Source organism: Narcine bancroftii, chromosome 3, assembly GCF_036971445.1.
Source record: "Narcine bancroftii isolate sNarBan1 chromosome 3, sNarBan1.hap1, whole genome shotgun sequence".
Classification (NCBI taxonomy): domain Eukaryota; kingdom Metazoa; phylum Chordata; class Chondrichthyes; order Torpediniformes; family Narcinidae; genus Narcine; species Narcine bancroftii.
The window spans coordinates 263,745,513-263,769,776 of record NC_091471.1 but is presented as its reverse complement, the minus strand read 5'-3'; the positions used below and the strand labels follow the sequence as shown (position 1 = coordinate 263,769,776).

Here is a 24,264-nt window from a genome sequence, read left to right as displayed (position 1 = left end):
CCATACACAGATTGTGTTTGCTGGCGTTTAAGATTGAAATCTACAAGGTCCTGGAGTCTTGAAAGTGTGAATGTGGAGAAGATATTTCTTTTAAGAATCTAGAACTAGAGGTCATTGTTCAGGGGGTCATCAATTTGGGATTAATTAGGTGATTTTTGTTTTCTCTCAGTGGGTTGTGTTTTCCTTAATGGGTGGTGGGAGAAAAGTTTTTGACGTTATGTTTTTAAAGATGAATGGATAAGAACAAAGATGAAAGGTTACTGCGTAGGTGGGATTAACCAAAACCTTTTTGAATGGGAGAGCAGACTTGAGCACCTTTTCCTCTGACGTAATACATTTATATATTGGGACACAAGTGACTTTTGAACTTTGGATCCAAAAGGTTTCCATATTTGTGGGGTTTTTTTTTAAACCTTGTCTTTAACTCTATTGTAAACAGGGACTGAATACTGAATAACTTTATTCATTTGTATGTCATGTGACAACCTCGATGGGAGCTGGTGAGTGTGGTGGACCTTGGCTTGTCTTTTGTTTAGCAAACTTGACCTGTGTGAAGCAAGAATAACAAGGGCTCACCTGTCCTATGCCGAGATTCTTGAAATGATCTCCAAACCCATAGGTTAATAAATACACAGGAAAAAATTTAAACCATCGACTTTTTAAGGCAATGCCTGAATTCTAGAGTCATTTGGTATTAATATAATAGCTTTTAAAAGTTTGCATACAGCAGACAAAAGAGACCAATTCTCACTCTCCTGGGAAAAGCCGAGCATTTTATAAATTACAAAAGGCATGTTTGGAATATTAAATGCTTAAATATATAAAGCAAAGAAACAATTAACACTCACAATTCTGCACAGCTATCCTTAGCCATGGTGATAAAGTCAATATGACTTGGAAAAAACTCCCCTGGGTAGGAATCAAGCTAAAATGTAACAGTTAAACTGGTATAAATAGGGCACTGGGGCAACGTTATTCGAGGCACAGGATCCAGCTGTCACAATGGTGGGGGGGGGGGGGGGGGGGTAGTTTGCCAGAGCAAAAGTTGCACTTGCATTTATTTTACACATTCCATACTAAACATTACATCAAGGGAGGCACGGTTAGCGCAACACTGTTAAAGCGCCAGTGACCCGTGTTCAAATCCGGCACCATCTGTAAAGAGTTTGTACATTCTCCCTGTATCTGTGAGGGTTTCCTCCGAGTACTCTGGTTTCCTCCCACCCTTCAAAACATATAGGGATGGTAGGTCAGTTGTGTAATTGGCAGAAGCCTATGGGCCGGAAGGGCCGGCTACTGAGCTGTATGTCTAAATTTACAAATTTAATTCACACAGATAATGCACTGCTGTTTTATAGAACTGGATAAAGAGCAGAAATCTGTTCTTTTCATTGATCAAAGACAATGGACGTTCAAGAGTGCAGCCTTCACTAGTCCTATAGTGGACCATGCTGCCATAACTGAGAAAACTTCATTGACGTCTGGCCATTTTCCAGCTCCATAAGCAGGGAAATGCTGGATGCAATCAGGATGACCATTCCACCTGGGATTGCCATGGTCTGAGTGAGTTGACTCCAGATCAGTGGTTCTTAACCTTTTTCTTTCCCCTCACGTACCACCTTACGTAATCCCTTACACACCACTGAGCACCCATGGGTGGTGAGTAAGGGATTACGTAAGGTGGTGTGTGAGTGGAAAGAAAAGGGTTGAGAACCACTGCTTGAGATAAACTGAGCTGAGGGCAGGGTGGAAGAAACCTAATGCAAGTGGGTAAAATAATTTTGGCAGACTTGTCCTTGTCCTGAACTAAAAGACTCAATGAAAATGAACAGTTGTTTGGGGTACCATGTATACTGGAATGCTTGCACAGCTGGGAGAGTAATCCTGGTAAACGCAGCATTGCTTTGTTACTTAAACATAAACATTTGGAGAGTTGTGTCAGTGCCTCCACTTTGTCTCTGGAGCTCTGCATTCCAAAGGTGAACAGCCAGCCTTGCTGCTTTAAATCTCTCTCACGCACACGTGCACATAGACAGTCTCTGCCAGAGTTTAAGTTTCTGGTTTTATGCTTCCAGTTCCATTGGATGAATCATCATTGTCGTGGTTTTCAGGGGATAATTTCTACCTTTCCAGGGTTTCCAGAATATTCCCCGCTTCCTCTCGTGTCGCTGCCGGGGCTTGCTGGCAAAATACTTGCCGTTCAGGTTGGCCCGGCCGCATGTGGTGAACCACCATCCCCCTGGAACGTACAGAGAGACGTCTTTGAAGCAATTCAAAAATATGCAACTTCAACTAGATCAACTGTCTTATGAAACTCTCAGTATTTTGGTCTGGAGGAGCAGGGCTCCCTTCTCCAGGGGTAAAAAGGAATCGATCGTGAGGAGTGGAGGAATGAACGGGAGTCAATCGATAGGATGCAACCAAGCTGCAAGTGTAATGAGCCAGTGATTTTCAAGCAGCCATTCTCAACCATTTGAAAGTTTATGGGCCCCTTTCCCTGTGAAGCAGTCATTTAGTTGGCTTCTTCTGTACTTTTCTCCTACCGACTATATAAAAAAATGTTTATGATTTCAGTCAGTGGCCCCTGTTAAATGTACTCTGACCCCCACTGAGAATGGAACTATCCACATGTGGCTGTGGTGGGGGGGGGGGGGGGGGAAAGAGGGGATGTTATCTCTCACTTCTTAGGATCCTGACTGTGATCTAACATCAGAGAGTATCCAGCATCCTTCTCCCCTCTTTCGTGGAACAGCTTTGGTCATGAACTGTGGGTTAATGGGAAACAGGAGGTGGATGGGTGTTGGGAGTGATTTTTGACACAAATTCTCCTGGATTGTATTGAAGAACTCTTCCACTGAAATCTCACAACCCTGCAGTGAAGGAGGCCATTGGTATTGTTACTTACCTGTGAGATGTTTGGCACAGCTCATGTCGAACTTCAGGTCATGGTCTTTGTCTCGGGTGGAGAATCGCAGGCCACTCGATTCGCTGATGGCATTCTTGAGGTTTCCGGAGATGGGGCTTTTGAGGGTCATGGTGTAGTCGGTGGCCTCGCTGCCAAGGCTGAAGGGATATTCTGTGTACTCTGTATGATTTTCCCAGTCCTCCAGCTCGATGTGGAGGAGGTAGCTCCCCTGGCGCACAATGGTGTAAAGTTTCTCTAGGCCCAACCAGAATTCACCTGGAATGAGGAAATCAAAATGAATCCGATCCAGTCAGTATTGGCGTGTGAGCCCAGAGAACCTGGATGGGTTCAGCAGGTCAGGAAGCATCCACAGTGAGAAATGGTCAGTCAGCTTTACTGGTCAAGACTCCTACCTTGATGAAGGGCTCAAGCCCAAAATTTTGGAATGGTATTTTCAATTTTTACATTTTAAAATGTTGTTATAAATAGAATTTAAAAAAAAATGTTTAAATGCAGCACAATAACACATCCTTTCAGTCCATGAGCCCATAATGCTGCCCTAATTACACTCATTTTTGAAAGGTGGGAGGAAACCTACACACACGGGGAGAACATAGAAACTCCTTACAGATAATGTGGAATTGGAATCCTGATCGCTGGCGCTATACCAGCATGGTGCTAACCACTATGCCATCTGTGCCGCCCACCTGTGTACTTTATAGAACAAAGATAAAGGTGTATCTTTGTGTTTGCTCTATGAAAGACATTCTTTGAACTGCTGAGTTTCTCCAGCATTATGTTTTCACTTTATCAAGACTCGTTTGGCTATTTCTCTCCACAGACGTTGCCTGACCTGCTGAGTCCTTTTAGCTGCTTCTTGTTCACTCAAGAATCCATCATCTGCAGTTCTTGTTCCTCCAGTCAGTCATTGACCAAACTTTCTACTTTAGTGCCTTAGCGGGTCTCTTCTAATCTTCTACTCGTGTGTCCTGGCCAATGTTTATTCTTCAGCCAGCAGTTTTTGAAATACTGCCGTTAAATATTGATCATATTACTTTGAGGAGGACCTTGCTGTGGTGAAATGGTGTTGTGTATAAACCTGGTGGAGAAACTCAGCAGGTCTCTCGGCATTCACAGGAAGTTGAGGGTAACCAATGGTGTGACCTGATGAAGGGCTCAGGCCTGAAACATTGGTTTTCTATTGTGTGTGTGACCTTCTCTAGCACGTTCGTGTAGTGCTTGCACTTATGAAAGTGTTTCCTGCATTACATAGCTACAGGGTTTCCCAATATAAATGATTATAACTGTATTAAAAAAAGTAGCTTATTTAAATTTTACAAGCTAAATACAAACTGTATATTTTGTCTTCCTTCTCCTGTTATCTTTTGTGGAGCACCAATTTTGTAAGTGCAGTAATACATCACTCCAGCAGGGAGCAGCACAGCCCCATCCTCTCTACCGTATTTCCAGCACGGATGCACTGTGATCAGATGCAGGAACCTGGACAAAATTCATCCTCTCTTCCTCCAAGGGATCAATGATAGAACACAATTGAGCAAGAAGGGCACCAAATTCTATTTACCGGTGAGGTTGCCAAATCCATCCTTGTACGCCTGCCAGAGCCGGTCAAAGTCAACTGACCCATCTTTCCGCCTCTGAATCACAGTCCAGCCACCTTCTGTTGAAACATGAGCAAACATTTAAAGTTTCCTATGGCTTTCAGTGTCCCCCACATGAAAGAATGACTTGGAGGAAATTTTTCCCTCCCTTCAAGCCACAATGTGGCACCCAACTGTGACCACTCCAAACCTAGAGCAACACAAGCCCCGACTATTTACACAAGTGGTTCCAATACTTTGTGAGAGCAGTGGTTCTGATGTCATTTCATCACATGGTTTTCATTTCAATCACATTTCATTTCATCCAGATTCCAGACTCTGCTTTCAATAATATTCAAGTTCTTACCATCAGTCATTTTACAGAACACATTGAAGGACTGTGAGCCTATTGGCTGGATTCGGTAAACACTAGACTTTCGTTGTCCTTCAAGGAATAGTTGGTGGCAGTCAAAGGGAAGTTCTGCAAAACAAAGGAATCATTGATTAGGTTTTGGGAAATCTTTCTTTAAATTAGTGTTTCAGTGGAAAATAGGTTTTTTTTTTAAACTTTTGCCATGCTTTTATTGACTAAAGATCCAAAATGGTTTTTTACAGCCAATCATGTTGGAAATGTGGCAGCCAATTTGTGTGCACTGAGCTGGCCAAAATTTCAGTTTTGGTGATCTTTGATTGGTGGGGGGGGTGGGGGGTGGGGGGGTGGGGGGGGGACGGCTCTAAGTTTGAAAAAGTGTAGTGCAATCTTTTTCTTCCATTATAGAGTTGGATGGAGTCTTGAGTTGAAATCTTATCCATTGGATAGGGCATTCAACACTGCTACATTCTGTTAGAATGGGTGTAGATCAGTGGTTCTCAACCTTTTTCTTCCACATACCACTTTAAGTATTTCCTATTCCATCAGTGCTCTGTGATTAGTAAGGGATTGCTTAAGGTGGAGTGTGAGTGGGAAGGGAAGGATGAGAATCACTGCTCTAGATCCAATTGTTACTGAAATATTTTGCTTGAGAAAAATTGTCATTGGCCCATTTCCCATTGGAGTTATGAAACCGTGCACATAATGAGTCAATTAGGGATGATTAAAACAGTGGTTTTCAACCTTTCTTTTCACCCACATACCTCCTTAAGCAATCCCTTACTAATCACAGAGCAACTATGGCATAGGGAATACTTAAAGTGGTATGTGAGTGGAAAGAAAAAGGTTGAGAACCACTGGTGTAGATCTTGTGTTCAAATCATTATAGATTGGACTTCATCCCACAAGCCTCAGGCTTGGAGCAAATGTGCTCCAACAGTGGATACACACACCAGTACCCTATGTTTTCCTAATCTGATCATAGGAATGGCTTATTTTCACTCCTGAATTAAATCTTACACAGGATCATGCTCTGGAATCTATGCTCCCTCTCCCAGGTTGTTGACATAGAAACAATAAGTAGCAGGAATAGAGTCTTCAGTCCAGGGATAATTTCCTCCATGTTTCAAGTCTGTCTGGCCTGCTCAGATATACCTAGATTCCCTCTCATTCTAAACTTGAGTGCATGCAGGCTTAATCGACCTAATCCTTCCTTGTACCATTGTCCCGCCATTCAGTGGATATTCAATGGGAATGGGGATTCTGGATCTCATAATCTTTAATGATTACACTGAAAGAGAAAAAAAATCAACTCAGTCTTTGACTCGAAGACCGACTACTTCTGTATTTGATTTGTTTTTTTTTATTCTGTGCAATTTTTTTTCAATCCCCACCATGGGATATTTTCTATGTAGAAGACACTAGCCAAGTGGTTCTCATTCCTTTTTCCATCACTCACAGACTACCTTAAGTAATTCCTTACTAGCTACAGTACACCCATGGTATCCTATTGCCAAAGTTGCTCTGTGGTTAATAAAGGATTGCTTAAGGTAGTGTGTAAGTGAAAGTGTTGAGAACATTGCGTGACTAGCTACAAACCTATACTTTGTTTTACTGCCTGCTTTACAATTCTAATTGCCAGAAGGTGGATAACCTAATATTTTCTGAGATTTTTGGCTTGCAAAATGCAAACTCGTACTAGAACTTTGAAGGAGGGATGAGAACGTGTTGCTTAGTGAATGTTTTGGGTTTTCCATTGCTCTCCAAAGACAGAGAACAGAGAAGTTTATTTTGCAATAGAATTGTATTTTTATTGGTGACAAGCAATGAGAATTATTCACCTGAACTTTGTACCTTGGCAGCTCTGCACCTGCCAACTCATCAGACTGGAGGCTCCCTTCAAAGTTCAGCTCTCGTTGCACTAAACAAAAAAGGTTTCTTTAATCCACAGCCAAGTATCAGAATGTCTGATTCTCTGACAATTAGCGGGGGGTGGGTGGAACCCACCAGTCTCTCCCAGTTATGGGGATAATTCTCCTCATTTTGACAAACGCTCTTCTCTCCAAATGCTGTGGCAGCTTGAAACTGAAGCAAGTGTGAGTCATTGAGAGCATGAACCCACAGTTTGTGAACTTTATCCTACTTTTAGAGCTCCATTTACTGAATTAAACTAATGTTGAAAAGGAATCAGCTAAAAGACTTCAAAAGACTTAATTGGACTCTGCAATAAAGCATATCTAGTTTTGGATTTATCAGTCCTTCATTAGTACATTTTTCACTCCAGCTGAGAACTATGCCTGAGCTGCCAATACATGGAGAATGCTATTTAATTTCTCCAATACAAAATTGGAGATTTGAAATGAAGACTTCAAGAAAATGGGATTTATTTCCACCTTGGACTTTCCTGCTTCCTATATTTCAAGGTTGAGGCAAGTGTTGAGCTGATTTTTGAGTGACTTTCAACAGGTCACATCATTGCATTTCACTGAAAGTTTTTCTCCCTTCAGCTCAGTGTTGTTCAAGGTGAAAGGATTATAAGGGCTCCTTTGGGATGACTTGAGAGGCTAAAGTAACCACAAACTTTTACCTCACTGTCCTGGGATTCCTCTGTGTCCTCCTTGTAACAGCAGTCAGGCATTCCAGATGCTTTCATCTGAAAGAACTGGGTCACCTCAGGCAATTAACATCCACTGGATGTTTGCACTGGGTTCCTCTCATTAACCCATTGGTGACTATCAGTATTCCTGCCAGTCAACAACTCCCTGATTATGGTTCTCTGCAATAGATACCATCTGTTCCACATTTTCATAATGGAAATAATTTTTGTATTTAGCATAAAGAGCTGAAATAAGTGTCCAAGCTCGATTCCTATTGAAGTTTTTACTTTGTTACAGACGCCCAGTGGAAGGTGTATGAAGTAGACATGCCACAAATATGCAGAAGGGTGGGAGCAAGAAATAGCTCTATATGCTCTCCCCTTCCTTCAGAATTCTCAATCTAGTTCAAAGTCTCCAAACTCCATTGTCTCTAAATTGCAAAGACCTTGTTTGGTCTCTGTCACCGCATGGTTCTGCACTTGCCAAAGTCCTCCTTCCACTCCTTGATTCTCCAGGCACAAAAAAAAACCCAGCTCAGCAAACCCATGTTCTGAATTTTCCTTCCATCATGCCGTGTTCTCACTAATCTACACTAGCCTTTAGCCACACAGATCATACAAATTAAATTCTCACCCTTGTAAAATCATTCCGCAGTTTTATCCATCCCTGGTACTTCAGTTGTTGCCTCTGCTCCCCTCCCCCCCCCCCCCCCCCCACCAACATTGACCATTGGATCCCATGCTCGAAGAAGTTCTACATAAATTCCTGTATCTGCACCTTCCTTTCATTGCAAATCAGGCTTTAAAATTGACTTGAGTGATGATCATCTATTCAACTGCTCTTAGTTAAAACACAAAGCTGGAGTATTCAGCAGGTCAAACTCTGTCCTTTATATAGCAAAGATAAAAATACTTACCTGACGTTTCGGGCTTGAGCCTTTCATCGAGGTATGGAAAAATGTCAGCAGGTGTCCAAATAAAAGGGTAAAGAGGGGAGGAGCATGGTTGCAAAGGCGGAAGGTAATAGGTGGAGAAGGGAGGGAGGGGACAGCAGCGAGCAGGGGGAGGAGGGATGGCTGGGTGAATAGAGAGGGAAGGGGGTGGAGAGCTGGCTGGGGGAAGGGAAAGTAGAGCAGGTTAGCGGAAAACAGAAAAGTCATTGTTGGTGTCATCCAGCTGGAGAGTGTCCAGATGGAAAATCAGGTGTTGTAGCAGAAACCGGAAAAGGTTTCTCCACCTAGTACCTCCTGCTTCCCCCCCCCCCCCCCACCCTTACCCATTTTATTCAGGTGCCTGCTGACATTTCTCCATACCTTGATGAAGGGCTCAAGCCCAAAACATCAGTTATGTATTTTTATCTTTGCTCCATAAAGGACTCTTTGACCTGCTGAGTTTCTCCAGCGTTGTGTTTTTACTTCAACCATGGTTGAAGGAATGAGCTTCCAGCTGAAGTGGTGAACACGGGCTCAATTTTAACATTGAAGAAGAATTTGGACAGGTACATGGATGGGAGGGCTGTGGACTGGGTGCAGATCAGCATGACTAGGCATAAATAAAATAGTTTGGTGCAGACAAGAAGGGCTAAAGGGGCCTGTTTCTGTGCTGTAATGTTCTGTGGTTCTCAGCAGACTTGCGGGTTTTACTTCTATTGCTCGCTCTTTGGTTTAATATCCATTTGACTGCCCGTGAAGAAATGTGGGATATATGCCCATATTAAAGGCATTATTGAAATACAGGTGGCTGCTGATGTGGTTAGTGATCTGGTGGCGTAGCCTGCTACCTCACAACTCCGGGAATGCAGGTTCAATCCTCACCCTCGGTGTTGTTTGAAAAGAGTTTGCCTATTTTCTCTGGGTACTCCCATTCTTGTTGAACCAAAAATATCTAAATAGGTTAATTGGCTATTGTGAATTTCCCCTTTGGGTTAATTGCAAAAAAAAGGAATTGATGGGTATACATGAGAGAAACCTTTTTAAAATTAGAGATACAGGGATGATAACAGGCCCTTCTGGCCCACGAGTCCATGCTGCCCAATTAACTATTAACCCCTGTATGCCTTTGGGACATGGGAGAAAACACAAGCAGACCTGGGGAGAATGTACGAACTCTGTACAGTCAGCGCTGGATTTGAACCTGGGTTGCTCCCGCTGTAGTAGAGTTGCACCAATTTCTTAGGGAAGTGAGAAAGAGGGAAAAGCAAAATGGACTCCTCCAGAGGGACTGAGCATAAATCCAGTGGCCCCCTTATTTATTGTATATGTTAGTCACTGCTTTGTCAACATAAGATGCAGGATGCAGCTTTGCTGACTGAAATACACTTGGTGAACATTGTGGCTCAAGTCAATTTTTAGCTCCTGCAGGAGCTTTGTCAAACTCAGTCGAGGACACAGGAGCAGATAATGGAGTAGACACAGACTGGCAACTGAAAGTCTTTCTACCAATGGTGGAGTATTTAACTTGGAGATGTTAGAGACCCAAGACAAAAGGGATGCTGACCTGAAGGAAATTAACCCTTTGGGCTCTGGCCCAAATACATACTCCAGACTGGGTCCATGGGTAAACTACAGTGTGAACACCAATATGAACCAGGTGGTGGTTGGGTATAAAAACCAGTCCTGGAAAATGAGTACACGGAGTATATGTGCTTGTTGGTAGTCCCTCAAAATAGGAGACACTGAGTCAAAAGGGTTAAAAATATCATGGAGAAGAATGAGAATCGGAATTTATTGCCATGAACATACCACGAAATCCATTGTTTTGTGGCAGATATTTCTGTAAACCACGTTTCAAAATAAAATAGTGCAAGAAAAAATACATGGTGAATCTGCGGTTCACCGATTATTCAGGAATCTGATGGCAGCAGGGAAGAATCTGTCCTTGTGCCTCTGAGTGCTTGACTTCAGGCTCCTGAACCTTTTTCCTGATGGTAGTGGAGTGAAGAGGGCACGGCCTGGGTGGTGGTGGGGGTCCTTGAAGATAGAGGCTGCTTTTGTAAAACATCACCTTTTTAATGTTGATGAAGTAAACTCCATGGACCAAAAAGCTCAAGGCTTAATATGTCCATGAATCAGTTGAAGAAACTTACCTGGCAAAAGTAATTAGGTTCTAGCATTTGTCTGAAATTGTTTTAAAATTATAAAGGCAGAGGGAAACCTTCATTAAATGGCATCTCCAGCTTTATGTACTAAAAACTGGATTTATGGTGGTTGTATGTATAATCTGCTCTAATGTGGTTGGTTGGGCACTTTTGAAACAAACAGGCAACCTGAAATTTACAGTCCAGATGGATTTTATTGGGTAAACTGGCAGTCTGGAAGTTGGTTTGTGTGTTGAGCTATAGTTGCCAATTTTCCAAAACGAGTGTGGATGTATGGGGTAGCTTTGGATCCAACCGAATGGACAATTGGGATTAAGGGGTTGAATGGTTCATAAAAATATTTTAATTCAATTCCTTTGTCACTGGGAATAAAACCCGAAAGTCTGCAGACACCGTGTTTGAAGTAAACACAATGCTGGAGAAACTCAGCAGGTCAAACAGTATAGTTTATAACCATAAAGAAGTATAAACAATGTTTCAGGCTTGACCCCTTCATCAAGGTTGGTTATGTGTTTTTGCTATGTTTGCCCCTTTGTATCCAGGTGACTGTTGTTTTTGGGTTAAATGTTGTGATTTATTTTTCCCACTGGTATTTCTACCTTTGAATTTTTTCGGCCAAGCTGTTCAGCTCGCTATTCTCTAATGTCCCCGCGTTAAATACTCCACTGCTAGTGTACATACTTCAGGGTTTGGATTGTGGCAACCATTACTGTCTGCTCTGCCATCCTGTGTGGTTTGATTTCCATGTTTTACAATGCTCCTGTGCAGCACTAGGGATGTTGGGGCAGGAAGAAAATTATAAAAATTTTAAATTTAGACATACAGCACGGTAACAGGCCCTTTTGGCCCTCAAGCCTGTGCTGCCAAAGTACACCCAATTGACCTACAACTCCCGTACGTTTTGATGGGTGGGAGGAAAACGTGCAATCTCCTCACAGACAGTGTGGGATTCAAGCACGGGTCTCTGGCACTGTATCAGTGTCGGGCTAACCACTATGTCCAACTTTGATTCTGCCTCTTGGAGAAGAGCAAATGAATGGTGGTATTTGGGGAAAGCAAGGTGAGGGAGAGTGGCAGGAGGCATTTAGAAGAAGTAGATACAAACATTAGGCAAGGCCAACTCGGCACCTTTAACCTGCTCTGCCATTCAATTAAATCATCATCTTTCCCCATCTTAGCCATAACCATCCAAAGTCTCAATATTAGCAAATTACAAAACTTGCCAGATCGCACAGGGGGTGGTTATGCAAGCTGCTTTCCAGAAAAAATGTCCCAAAGCAACTCCCACGTGAAGATTGACCTAGACACACTTGGCTCCTTCCTAATGACGACTAGTTGGGAAGTGGGGTAAAGGTCAGCATGTTGTACAAGTGTGTGTGGGGGGGGGGGGGAGTGAAACAAATCTATGCAACAGTAGCTATTGCACAGAAAAGTAACAACCCGCAGAATGTTCAGCACAGAGGTGGGAAGCTATTTTGAACAAAGCTGTTAAACTTTCACCCACTTGGCCTTGTGCCATGTTACTTGCACCAGTTTTATTTAAAAAACAACAAAATAAAGAATGGTTTAAAAAGAGGTTTTCTCCCACTTTGCAGATAAAAGGCTTCAATATTTCCGCTCAGCTTGTAGTCAGCTTTAACTTTCACCCAGTTGGCTGACATCCAGAACTGCCTTATTTCATTTGTCAAAAATTCCTGAACAGCCTATTGTCTGGGAAAGTCCTCCTCCTCATTTTCTTGCAGGCTATACTGCAAACAACACTTTGAGACAGTCCCACACATTGATCAGTCTCTGAGCACAAGGCATGCCTGGTCCTGGGACTGAGCCTTGACTCGTTCATTACATGACATTGAACTGCTGAGCTCTGCTTCATAAACATTTAGAATTGTGAATCTGCCTCTATTTCATGTTAAATGGTAAATGAACAGCATTATTGTTGTTTATATATGGTCTATTCTGCACCTGGAAATATGAACCATTTTTTTCTCTTTGTGGATACTCAATCAAATGGATTTAGCATTCTTAGACTTGCATTGTTCACACTCTATACAAGATTTATTCACCAAGCAGTTCATTATCTATCCTATTTCTACTCTAGTCACTAGCTCCCAGCGAGAAATGTTCTGAATACTTCAACTGCAATATTAAGGCATCATACAACCTGATCGCCAAATTTTAGTCGAATATTTGGCCAAAAAGGGAAAGCTGCTTTTGATCCCTGACATTTATAAGCTCAGGACAGACAGGATTCTGACAGGGGTCGTGCCAATAGTTTGTTTTAATAAACATACAAGAATATGTAGCATTGTTTATCAGCAGAATCTCCAAGGAATGTGCCTGTTTTGCTCCCTGCACGTTACTCATCAAATGCCCTATCGCCCAGTTGGCAGATAGCCAGGAAGACATTCCTTTTGTGGCTGTGCTGTACAGAATGTTCACAGTCCATCTGGATCTCCATTCCAACTTAAAGTGTAATGCAATGGACATCTGTCAACTTGGAATCCTAGGTTAAATGATTCAGAGTTCCCAGTATATAACTCTTGGCGACCTGGAATGACATGGCTATCGTGAATTACATGAATTTTTAATCTGTGTGTGGGCCCAATGCACGTGCCAGTGTCTGCACGTCATCAATATGGTCTGTAAAAGATTACCTCAAAATTAGTTATTTATAAAAGCAAATGAATCAACATTAAAATTTAACCTTACATGTAGTAGTTTCCTACTACTACATACAACCTTATTAATCTCTCAATTCATCTGTGAGCTGGGTACTTTAATATGAGGCACTCATTGCTTCCTATGGAAGGGTGAGAGGTTTCCTCGGCTCTCAAAAAAAATTCCTCAGCAGCTTTAGTGGCCATATGCTGCCTCAGTGATCTGAGTCCAATCCTTTTCTCTGTTCCTCATTTTGTTCACTCTGTACCGCACAGGTTTCCTGCAGGTGCTCCAGTTTGCTACCACATTTCAAAGGTGCACCGATGATGGGTTAATTAGCCACTAAATTGCCCCTGTTGTGTAGGCAAGTGGTCGAATCTAGTGCTAGTTGAGGGAATAGTATGGGATTAGTGCAAGTGAATGCTGATGTGCCCAAGGGCCTGTTTCTGTGCTGTTTGATGTTCTGATCAGATGTAGCTATGTGCAAGGGACAATGTAAAGCACGTGGGCATCTTTGTAGAGTAAAAAGTAATGCTCAAAAATCTCAGCCGGTCCCACAGCATCCATTGGATGAGAGTTATTACCAACGTTTCAGGCTTCAACCCTTCAAGGTATGGACAAAATTTATGTAGACACCTGAACACATTGATGGGGAGGAGGGGCAGGGGGAGAAGCACGGTCCCACAGGCGGCGGCAGGGGTGTAGCCAGGTTCTAACACTGGGGGAGCGAGCACATAAAAAGGCCATGTGGGGCAAAAGTTGTTGAATAAAGCAAAGAGTTAACTTGGGGCAAATCAAACAATTTGTCCTCAGTTTACAACAACATTTAACATTGTAGCTTTTTAAAAAAACTTACCAAGTGAGGGTGTGGCGATCGTGCCTTGGAGCACATTTCAACCAAGTGGATGGGGGGGGGGGGGGGGCGCGGTGTATGTGTAGTTCTTCAATCTCACCTCAACTCCTGTGATGCGGTGGTGGTGGTGGCCCACCAGCACATCATAGGAGACTGAGCGCACAATTCAAAAAGGCGGCACTTTTGAGGAATGTGCTCAGGAGCAGCGGTCGCTCCGCCCACCAACCACCACACACACACAGCCACACCACTGGGCGGCGGGAGGTGGGGGAGCACATAAGGCCCTTGGGCCCATCAGCATTCACTTGCACTAATCCCATACAACTATAAGAGGGTGGCGTCAGAATAAAGACTGAAGATTGCCAGGGGAGGTCCAGACTAGCAAAAGTATTAATTGATGATTGATTTTGGCTCTGCGAAAGGAAACTGAGGGATAGGTGACAGGGGGTGAAGAAGGGAGAGGGGGTGGTTTAATGGAAACCAGTGAAGTCAATGTTGATGCCATCTGGTGGGTGCCCAGACGGAGGATGATGATTGTATCTCATTGGCTGGTTCACTAGTACAATGACAATAGAGTTAATCATCAAGATGTGTTCCTCCAATTTGTGGGTGGTCTCAGTCTGGCAGTGCATGAGACCATGAACAGACATGTCATTGAAAGGAATGGTATGGGGAATTGAAATGGGCGGCCACTAGGAGATCCACGCTATTGTGGTGGATCGAGCCAAGGTTCTCAACAAAGCGATCGCCAGTCACTCCGAAGTAGAGTTTGCTGTTCTTCCACTTGAAATGTTGGCTTGGTTTGATCAGAAACTCTTGTAGCAATATTTCTATGAAACCAATGTACTTACTATCAGCTGGTATAGGTGCCACACTGGTGCGAGCATGAGGAAATAGTTCCATTCTTCGCTTGAGAATCAGTTTCCAACTGGGACTATCCTTGAGTTGCATTCTGCTTTCTTGAAGCTGAAAGTGGAAACACAGGGTTAAACTACATTGGAAATCAATATTTCAGCTGTCCACAGCACAGTTCTATATTGAATGCAGATCACAGGATAATTACACTGATTAACAGTGGCAAATGTAACTAGTTAATGTAAAAAAAAAATTGTTTGGATAAGCTTTTTCCCCTGCTCAGTGTTTGGTGCATTGGTTCCATGTAGTTCAGCTTTCTCCAAATTGCACTGAATTCCATGATATTTTGCCAAATTTACTAACCATTGGCAGCCTGTACAATGAATCCTGGCAGATTATTCAACACCAAGCCAGCACTGGAACAGATTCCAATCTGCTCCTTGGCCAATGTCCCCAACATATGGCAAAAGCAGATTAACAGGAAGGGATCAAAACCTGGGTGATCACAATCTTTCTCACCACCATTCCAGTTGCCGTAGGCTTTTTCACTTACCAAGACCTGATAACACAGTCTGGGTCTTTGCTATCATGTCTATATTGATCATGACAAAGTGTCTTTTGTAGCCCATGTAGCTTTAATATTTTCTTTACTTGACACAACATGAGCAGATATACTCAATTATCAAACCTTTAACACATTGCTTTGCCTAGGTGGCATCAAGACTTGTTTTGTAGTAACTAACCTTGCTTTGCAGAACCTTGATTTGGACATTTTGCTTGTCAAGCTGCCATTGTTGGTCTTTAATTCTTGTCAGCAGTTCATCAATGTTTTTACTTTGGTTTTCCATAATGTACTGCAAAAAGCAAGAGGTTGAATAAATAAATATAATTGTTTTGTAGTTTAAAAGCACTCTCCACACTTTTGTACAGATATTATCCAAGTAGGATTATTGGTGGTAGTCAAATGCCAACCACATTTTAGCCCCCACAGCTGGAATCGCAAGACAGGAGATATTTTGGAGCAAGTGGTGAAACGTGAAAGTCTGCAGGCGCTATGATTGTAATAAAAATACAGAGATGCTGGGGGAACTCAGCCGGTCTCGCAGCATCCACAGCAGGTAATGTTTCACACCTGACCCCTTCAAGACAGTAAGCAAAGAACGGGAGGGATCAGAATAAGGACTGAAAAATGGCAGGGGGAGGAATCCAGTCCAAAAAAAGGTATTAATTGGATAAGAGGAGAGGTGAGAATTGATTTTGGCTCTGAAAGAATACAGAGAAAAGGGAAGCGATTCAGACCTGGGGGGAAAGGAAATGGAGGAAGAAGAAGGGGGGGGTTGTAATGAAACCAGAGAAGTCTATGTTAATGTCATCTAGTTGGAGGGTGCCTAGATGGAAGATGTGGTGTTGTTCCTCCAATTGTGAGTGGTCTTAGTCTGGCCGTGTGAGACCGTGGGCAGACATTATCAGCAAGGGAATGGGATGGGAAATTGAAATGGGCGGCCAGATATTCTGGGGAAAAATGAGCTCTACAGGTGCTGGAATCTTGAGTGACAAAGAACCAGGAGAGTCGGGGGAAAAGGTCTGACTCAAAATGTGGACTAACCATTTCTCTCCATGGATGCTACCTGATCTGCTGAGTACCCCCAGCTTCTCTTTGTTCACTCTGACTGCTATATTCTCTCGGACGTTTCTCATCCCAGCCAAATTATTACATTCAAACCCAGCACAATGTTTGCAGCAATGCTTAACTGCTTGCTAGGGCACTTATTTGGAAACCTGGACCTGCTTGTTATTCTCTCCTGGTTAGGACTTGCTGAGTACACTGGCCACCAGTATGCCTCCGGAAAGTGGAAAGTTTTGCAAACCAGTTTAGCTTTTCTTGCAAAAAACACAATTGTTGGAGGAACGCAGCAGGTCAAACCGTGCACTTTTTTGAACGCTTTATACATAACCAATGTTTCGGACGAGCCCTTCGTCAAGGTGTGGACAGATGAGGGCTCAAGCATGAAATGCTGGTTATGCACCTTTATCTTTGCACTGTGAAGAACAATGACTTGCTGAGTTTCTCCAGCATGTATTTTTATTTCAACCACTTTCATGTTTTACTTCTCTTGTACAGGGTGGCTCCATTCTGTTCATTCGCTGAGTAGAATGGTCACCAAATGTTGCAACAAGTTTTTTCCAGTGGTTCTCAACCTTTTTCTTTCCACTCATATACCACTTTAAGTATTACCTATGCCATAAGTGCTCTGTGATGAGTAAGGGATTGCTTAAGGTGGGATGTGGTTGGAAAGAAAATGTTTGGAAATCACTGTTTTAATTGTTATGTGCACGGTTTCATAACTCCAAAGGAAATGGGCCAATGACAATTTTTCTCAAGCAAAATATTTCAGTAACCATTGGGTCTAGAGCAGTGATTCTCAACCTTCCCACTCACATCCCACCTTAGGTAATCCCTTACTCATCACAGCACTGATGGCACAGGGATTATTACTTAAAGTGGGATGTGAGTGGAAAGAAAAAGGTTGAGAACCACTGGTCTATACTCTCCTACACGTCTCTACCCTGTGGGAAATGCATCTTTTCCGAAATCTCAATACTACATCTTAATCTTGTCATTACCATCTAGATCAGTGGTTTTCAACCTTTTTCTTTCCACTCACATCCCATCTTAAGTAATCCCTTACTAATCACAGAGCAGCGATGGCATAGGGATTTCTTGAAGTGGGATGTGAGTGGAAAGAAAAGGGTTGAGAACCACTGGGCTTAGGAGGATTACCTCCAGCTCTCACTTACAGCTCTTCACCGACTCCACACGCTCCGCACGTTCCCCATTCACAACCCGCAGGCTTGTAAGACCGCGTCACTATTTGTTCTGTCCCCTGATGAGATGTCAACCTTTCCTGAGTCACGCAATTGCTAAAGCTTTACAGTGGAGTTTGTTCGCGCTAACAGAGGCGTCACAGTCTCACAAAGGGGCACCGTGGGGAAGCAAATGAACACGGCGAACGCTGGAAGTGAATAAAAGACGACAGTCTGCAGACACCGCGGTGGAAATGAAATCAATGCTGGAGAAACTCAGTAGATCAATCCCCTTTATACCCTTGTGTAGCAAAGATAAATAACCAGCTTGATCAACGTTGGAAGTGGGTTGTAACCAAAAGGTGATTTTTTTTAAAAATTCTGACCCCGAGCCCACGAAATGCCCACCTGCCTCCGGGTGAACTCCCCACTCAGAGGGGTCGAACAAAAACATTCCTTTACTTACATTATAGAAAGAGAAAGATCAAATATTCACAATATTTCTCATAATGATCATGAAGTGCATTTAAATAAAAAGGCAAGAGATTCTGTACTTTAGGGAACATATGAATTCGGAACAAGGATCGGCCATCCGGCCCGTCGGGTCTGCTCTGACATTTATGGCTAATCTGGCTCCCCCTCGCCACCAGACCTCTCATCCCTCATACGACTTACAATCCTATCTGTGTCTTGAATAGATTCAACGATCTCTACTGCTTGATTCAGTCCTCCTCACCTGCCATCTAATCTTGAGGCTGGCCCTCAGCTTTCGTCTCACCTGTCAATGGATAGATGCAACCTCCCTGCTTCTCTCTATTCCAGTGGATCTCAACCTTCCCCCCCCCCCCCCCCCTCAGCTTACTAACCACAGATCGCCCTTAGTACAGGATGCCACTGGTGCTCCGTGGTTAGTAAGGGACTATTTAAGGTGGTATGTGAGTGGGGGAAAAGGTTTGAGAACCACTGATCTAATCGTTTCATAACGTCTCTTCTTCCCCTTCTTCCCCCTCTCCCCTAAAGCTGGATCGTCTGATGTGTCTAGTGGTACAAGTTTCAGTTGAGTGACTTACTCGGATGTTGTTGTAGTTGTTCAGGTCAGTTTCAGCTCTCTTCCCGTTCACAATTGTCCCCACCTTCTCCTCCAAGCTCTGCAGTGCCTTGTCCATTCTCAGTCGGTCCTGGGCCATCTCGTCCACCTTCTCCCGCAGGCCGGCCGAGACCCGCAGCAGGTGGCCGTCCCGTCGCCCCTCCAGCCCCCGGCCCGGCTCACCCACCAACTCCCCCAGCGTGCGGTTGTGAGCCTTCAGCTGCTCCAGCACGCTCCTCATCTGCTCCTTGGTCCGGTCGACGTGCTGCTTGAAGCCGTGACCCAGCTGCAGGAGGCCATGAGCGATGAGGTTCACCTCGTCCCAGGAGGCGAATTGCATCCTCCTGTCCTTGGCGGAGGGACCCTTCCTATCGGTGAGATGGCTGGCGATCCCCTGGGTGAAACTTGCCGCACACAGGGCGATGCACAGGGTTCCGAAAACTAACCTCATCATTCACCCTTTCTGCTTAAGCAGGGAACCTGCCTTGCCAAAAAAAATTGCCTGCGCTTTTTTTTCCCCTCCCTCTCTTTTGCCGCTTCCCGATTCTCCCTGTACCGTTCTTGTCTTCTGTGTTGGTCGCTGCCTCCCTGCCCCTTTTAATACCGGGCTTCAGTGAGCGGAGCACGCCTCCAAAGCAGTGGGAGGTTGGCAACGCAGCAAGGGAGCGTCTCCAAACGCCCGGTGTTGGGTTTCCCAACTGTTGGCAGATTGGAAAACATGCTGAAATGTTTTTTTTAAATCATCTCTTTCTAACTTTCAATAAATAGGGTCTTTCTACCTTGTTTTAAATTTTAGCAGTCCAACCTCCTGCAGGTTGAACAATGGGTCTCTGGGTTTTGAGATTTAGGGCAGTTTTAAGTAGGAGGTTTTGGGAAATATTTCTTTTTAGAGGATAGTTGGGTGTAGCTGTTTGCAAGGAGGAAGGGGATGGTGGTCAAACCATGGCTTCTGTGAAGAAAGGTCGGGGGGGGGTGGTTGGTGTAGCTTCATTTGATGAAATTGTAACAAAACGCGAGGCCACTGTAGTCTATCCTGGGAGAGGTTTCAACACAACGCTGAATATTTTGCAGAGAATAAGTTTGAGCACGTAATGCCAGACAAGAAAGAGATCTTAATTTCAACCTAATGAAAGAAGCCATTGGGGAAAAGAGAAAGGGGTAAGTGATGTAGTTAGTATGGATCTTCTGAGAGAGAAATAGTGTGCTAAGTCTGTCAAGGGGCTGATTTTGAGGGCAGGCACATCTCCCTCTTTACACTTGTTTGGTATCATTGCAGGGTGCTCCAGTTAATTACAATAAATGGTGAGACGAGTGTCATGGTGTCCAAATTTGATGGTTATATTTTACAAAGGCACAGCACTGCATTTAATGTATTGTGTGATGTGAAAATGCCATTTTCTATACAGCAGATTTGGAGCTTTCAATGAGATACGATGATAAAACTTGCAATTGGTAAGTTGGACTTTTTTTTATAAATGCTTTAAAAAAATTCTTTCTGAATCAGAAAAACAAACTGGACGTCAAATAGTGTGTTAATATCACGTGTACATGACTTGTTGCGTTTTACGCATTGTATGGCATTATGAGGATCTTTGTACTGTGGTGGGTAAGGTTTCTGCATGGTGGAACCTAATAGAAGACTGAACTTGGAAGAAGAGTTAGCCTTGACGGGAGTAGGTTGTTGCTTCTAGACTTATTCCATAATGCCATCCATTGAGGAAATTATTTAGGCAAGATCCCAGATTGGAAGCAAAATATTCCACAGATCTACCTGAGAAAAATAAAGGTGCAAAATCTAATGCCCTGACTACTTTGAATAAATTTTGGGGAAAAAAAACCGCTTTCTGGTCACTCGCACTCTTTGAAAGGCTTCCTGTGAACAATTTGCTGTTTCGACCTTGCAAAAAAGCAATCAATACATTACAGAAGCACTTTGGGACACCTTGCAGTTTTGGACACCTGAAAATCTTTACATGGTTTCTCTTCAGTGAGCGCATCCTGAGTTATGCAATCGATGCAAGAAACTGAATACAAAAGGATTGATGGAATGGCCAACTTTCTTTTAACCTGATCTTTTTGCCATTTCCTTGGAACAGAAATTCAAAAAGAGAAAAAAAATCCTTATGCCAGAAAATTCAGATGATTTAAGACAATGTTTTACATTTTCCAAATGGTTCATTTTGTGACTATCGATAAAGTGTCTGACATGAAACTCTTTATTCACTGTTAACCTCCCGAGCAGGACATTGTAGCGGGTTGTGAGTGAACTCAGCGAAAGGACTGAGACAACAGGCTGGAAGCTGGAGTATCACAACTGCTTTATTTTGAATTCCTCGCTGCAGCCTTTAAGCCCGTCACTGGTCCCGCCCCAACGTCCCGGCACTTGCATCATGACGGAAGCGCGCAAACACCTTTCCAGTCTGGACTGGAAGAGACGGTCCCACGACACCATTCCTGCTGTGGCTGTCCTACCGACCACACGTGACAAGCATGTGAATCACCACAACATTTTATTAATCTAGATATGATGAATTACACATGGAATTAAAATGGATGGGATGTTGGAAGTTCAATTTGGCTTCTGTTTGCTTTCCGTCCTGATTTGCTGAGATGTATATTATAATTTTGCATGATGGGAGTTGGCAGTTAAAAGATTTAAATCTTTTGGAGCTCATAATTGGAATTAATGCCCAACAATGTTGAGAATAACACTGGATTTGAAAATATATTGCTCACTTTCAGATGTTGCATTCTGATTCATTCCACCCCTTTCTCTTTTTTTCCTCATTTTCTCACTTACTCGAACGAACTTCTGAGAATGAAGTAGGGAAGCATGATTTGCTCGCTTACTTCCTTTGTCATTTCCAAAAAAAGCAGAGAGGGTGGATTCTCACAAATTGTTATTTAGTGCTGTATTCCTTGGTTATAAAATGGGGTGGGGTAGGTGTTCATGAAATCACCACCTTTGCTTTAGTCCCAGAGAGGGGACAATTAGCCTGAACAATAGTTATTTAGTAATATTTGTTAGTGTGTGTGCATGTGAGAGAGAGAGAGGGAGAGTTTGAGAGAGAAAGATATGAAAGATCAGACAACTATGCGATCCATTTTCCCTGTCAAATATTCACCATCTCAGCAGCTGTATAAAAGATAAGCTTGCGTTCCTGATTTTAGGTTCCCATCTGGACTTCACAGTAGTACTGATCACGAAAAAAGGAAAAAATATTTCTGATAGAGAAAGCAACATGATGATTGGGCGAGATGCAGTTTGGTAGAAGGGGACTTGCATGGGAAACAGGCAGATGAATTAAAAGACCTATTTCTGTGTAGTAAACTACTTTTGATGTATGACCAAATTCTATTTAACTCAGTTGGTTAAGGGTTAAAGAGTTGTATTAATTCTACGCTTTACAGTCCAGTATTTTCCCCTTTCTAATGATTCATGCACCTTCCAGATCACTATGTTAGGTTCTTTGATATGTGGCTATTAAATATTTTTCAGGATTTGTCGGCTTGGAGCTTCTTTCTTGCTCTTTGTTGAGTGCTCTTGAAACATCCAGCTCATTTGATTTTTACTAACTCCTTAAATGGCAGTACAATCACACCCCATGATCTTCAACTTCACGTCACAAAATATTTCATCATTAAATAGTTCCTAGCACAGTGCCCTTTAGCCTAGTTCTGTCCAACCATCATTGGGAGTAAGTTATTGGCACTTTCTCCCAGTCTCAGAGACCACAGCTTGAATATATGATCTGAGGCATGCAATGAATGAAAAATCAGACTAAATACTGGATCAACATATGCTTAATTGCAAGATACTGAGCTGGAAGTGGGAGCTTTCACTGGACATAGGGTTTCTGGCCAATTTGTTTCTGAATCTGGAGTGAACACATTTCATTGTGGTGCTGTAGATCAGTGGGCATTCAGAGGTCATGGACCAAGTCAAGTTTATCATCATCTGATTGTACAAGTACAACCCGATGAAACAACGTTCTCCGGTCCTCGGTGCAAAAAAGATCATGATGCCACCTCTTGGACCCTGGACCTTATTAGACTCTTTCCAGCATTGGCTTTTTTTAGTATATTTGTGACAAGAATAACCATGACTGAGTAATAAAGTTGGCCAGGACAGTTTGTGTTTCTTTTTCCTGGAGGGAATGGTAATTTTGCTATGTTAGTCTACTCAACTACAATTTCACTACCATCTACTCCATGCAGAAGATGGTGCTTTATCCTCTCTGATATAATTTCCTCACTATTGTCCTGCACAGGTGACTGGGGGGGGGGGGGGGGTAGTACGGTGTGATTCCCAGAGGAAGATAGCTGATGAATTCTGGAAGTGTTCAGTTGGGACTCATCTGTTACTGCCAGCTTTGATTGGAGGCTGAAATGGAGGCCAACAAGAAGTCTGCGGATGCTGGGAAACTAGAACAACGCACAAAGTGCTGGAGGAACTCAGCAGGTCAGGCACCGTCCGTGGAAGGCAATAAACCGCTGACAAGAACCAGGTGGACGCCAGAATAAAATAGTGGGGTGGGGGGGGAGGAGGAGGAGGAGAAGTGTAGATGATAAGTAAATACAAGTGGGGGGGATGAAAGAAAGCTAAGGGATTGAAGGGGGGAGAGAGGTGAGGAAGATGCATTCTGATAGGAGGAAGGGAGGTGAAATAGGAAGTGTGGAGAGGGAGAAAATGAGAAGTAGTAGTGTTGATTTCTTCTATAAAAGTACACATTGGGAGATGGATTGTGTGCCAGAAAATCTTTCATTATCCTTGTCAGCCAGGAGGAGTTTCAGTGGCTTCTGACGAAGCCTTCACTTTTGCTGTTCTTCATTCTTTTCTTGATCCAAGATGTGAAAGATAAGAGACCGAATGCTGACAAACGTGTACTTGATGGTCGGCACAGGCATGGTAGGCAGAAGAACCTATTTCTACCATACATGTCTCCATAACTATCTCTCTGTGACTTCTCTGAACACTGGAGACGATAGCCAAGCATTGGTCTCTCTGAGCAGTGCTTCTACCCCTGAGCCATAGGCAGAATATGGTTGGATCTTAGAACTGAACTCTAACACAATAACGTCATTCATAACCCTATTGAATTTGCAGAGACTTGCCCACAAATATGTGATGCCTAAATTGGCAGAGCTGCTCCACTGACTAGTTAACCATGCTTTGCCAACTTGGTGTCAGATTTGTTCTTCAGGATCCCCATGTACCTCCAGTTAGGGCACATCCACAGATGGGATGGCACAACCTATTGCAGATAAAAGAGAGTAGGCCTGGGAATGCTCAGCATTGTCTCTCGGCTCTAAGAATATCTCCATCATAAACAAATGGTGGGGTTGACTGAGAGATGAAGGATGCTCAGTGAGAAGTACCATTTCAATGATCTCATTGAAATGAGATTCTCACCATCACAGAAGCCAGTCTCCTTGTGCT

The 24,264-nt window shown here is 43.2% G+C and overlaps 2 protein-coding genes across 3 annotated transcripts in view; one reads left to right on the top strand and one right to left on the bottom strand.

Annotated features, from left to right (window-relative positions):
- Nucleotides 1–24,264, top strand: part of LOC138758670 (dedicator of cytokinesis protein 7-like) — a 157,332-nt gene that overhangs the window by 34,467 nt on the left and 98,601 nt on the right. The window lies entirely within an intron of this gene.
- LOC138758671 (angiopoietin-related protein 4-like) lies at nucleotides 643–19,407 on the bottom strand. Its single transcript, XM_069927955.1, has 7 exons — nucleotides 18,808–19,407; nucleotides 15,676–15,786; nucleotides 14,929–15,043; nucleotides 4,871–4,984; nucleotides 4,488–4,583; nucleotides 2,906–3,181; nucleotides 643–2,239 (listed from the first exon to the last, which is right to left on the bottom strand). The coding sequence occupies exons 1-7, from the start codon at nucleotides 19,276–19,278 to the stop codon at nucleotides 2,064–2,066; spliced, it is 1,359 nt and encodes a 452-aa protein (XP_069784056.1). The 5' UTR covers nucleotides 19,279–19,407; the 3' UTR covers nucleotides 643–2,063.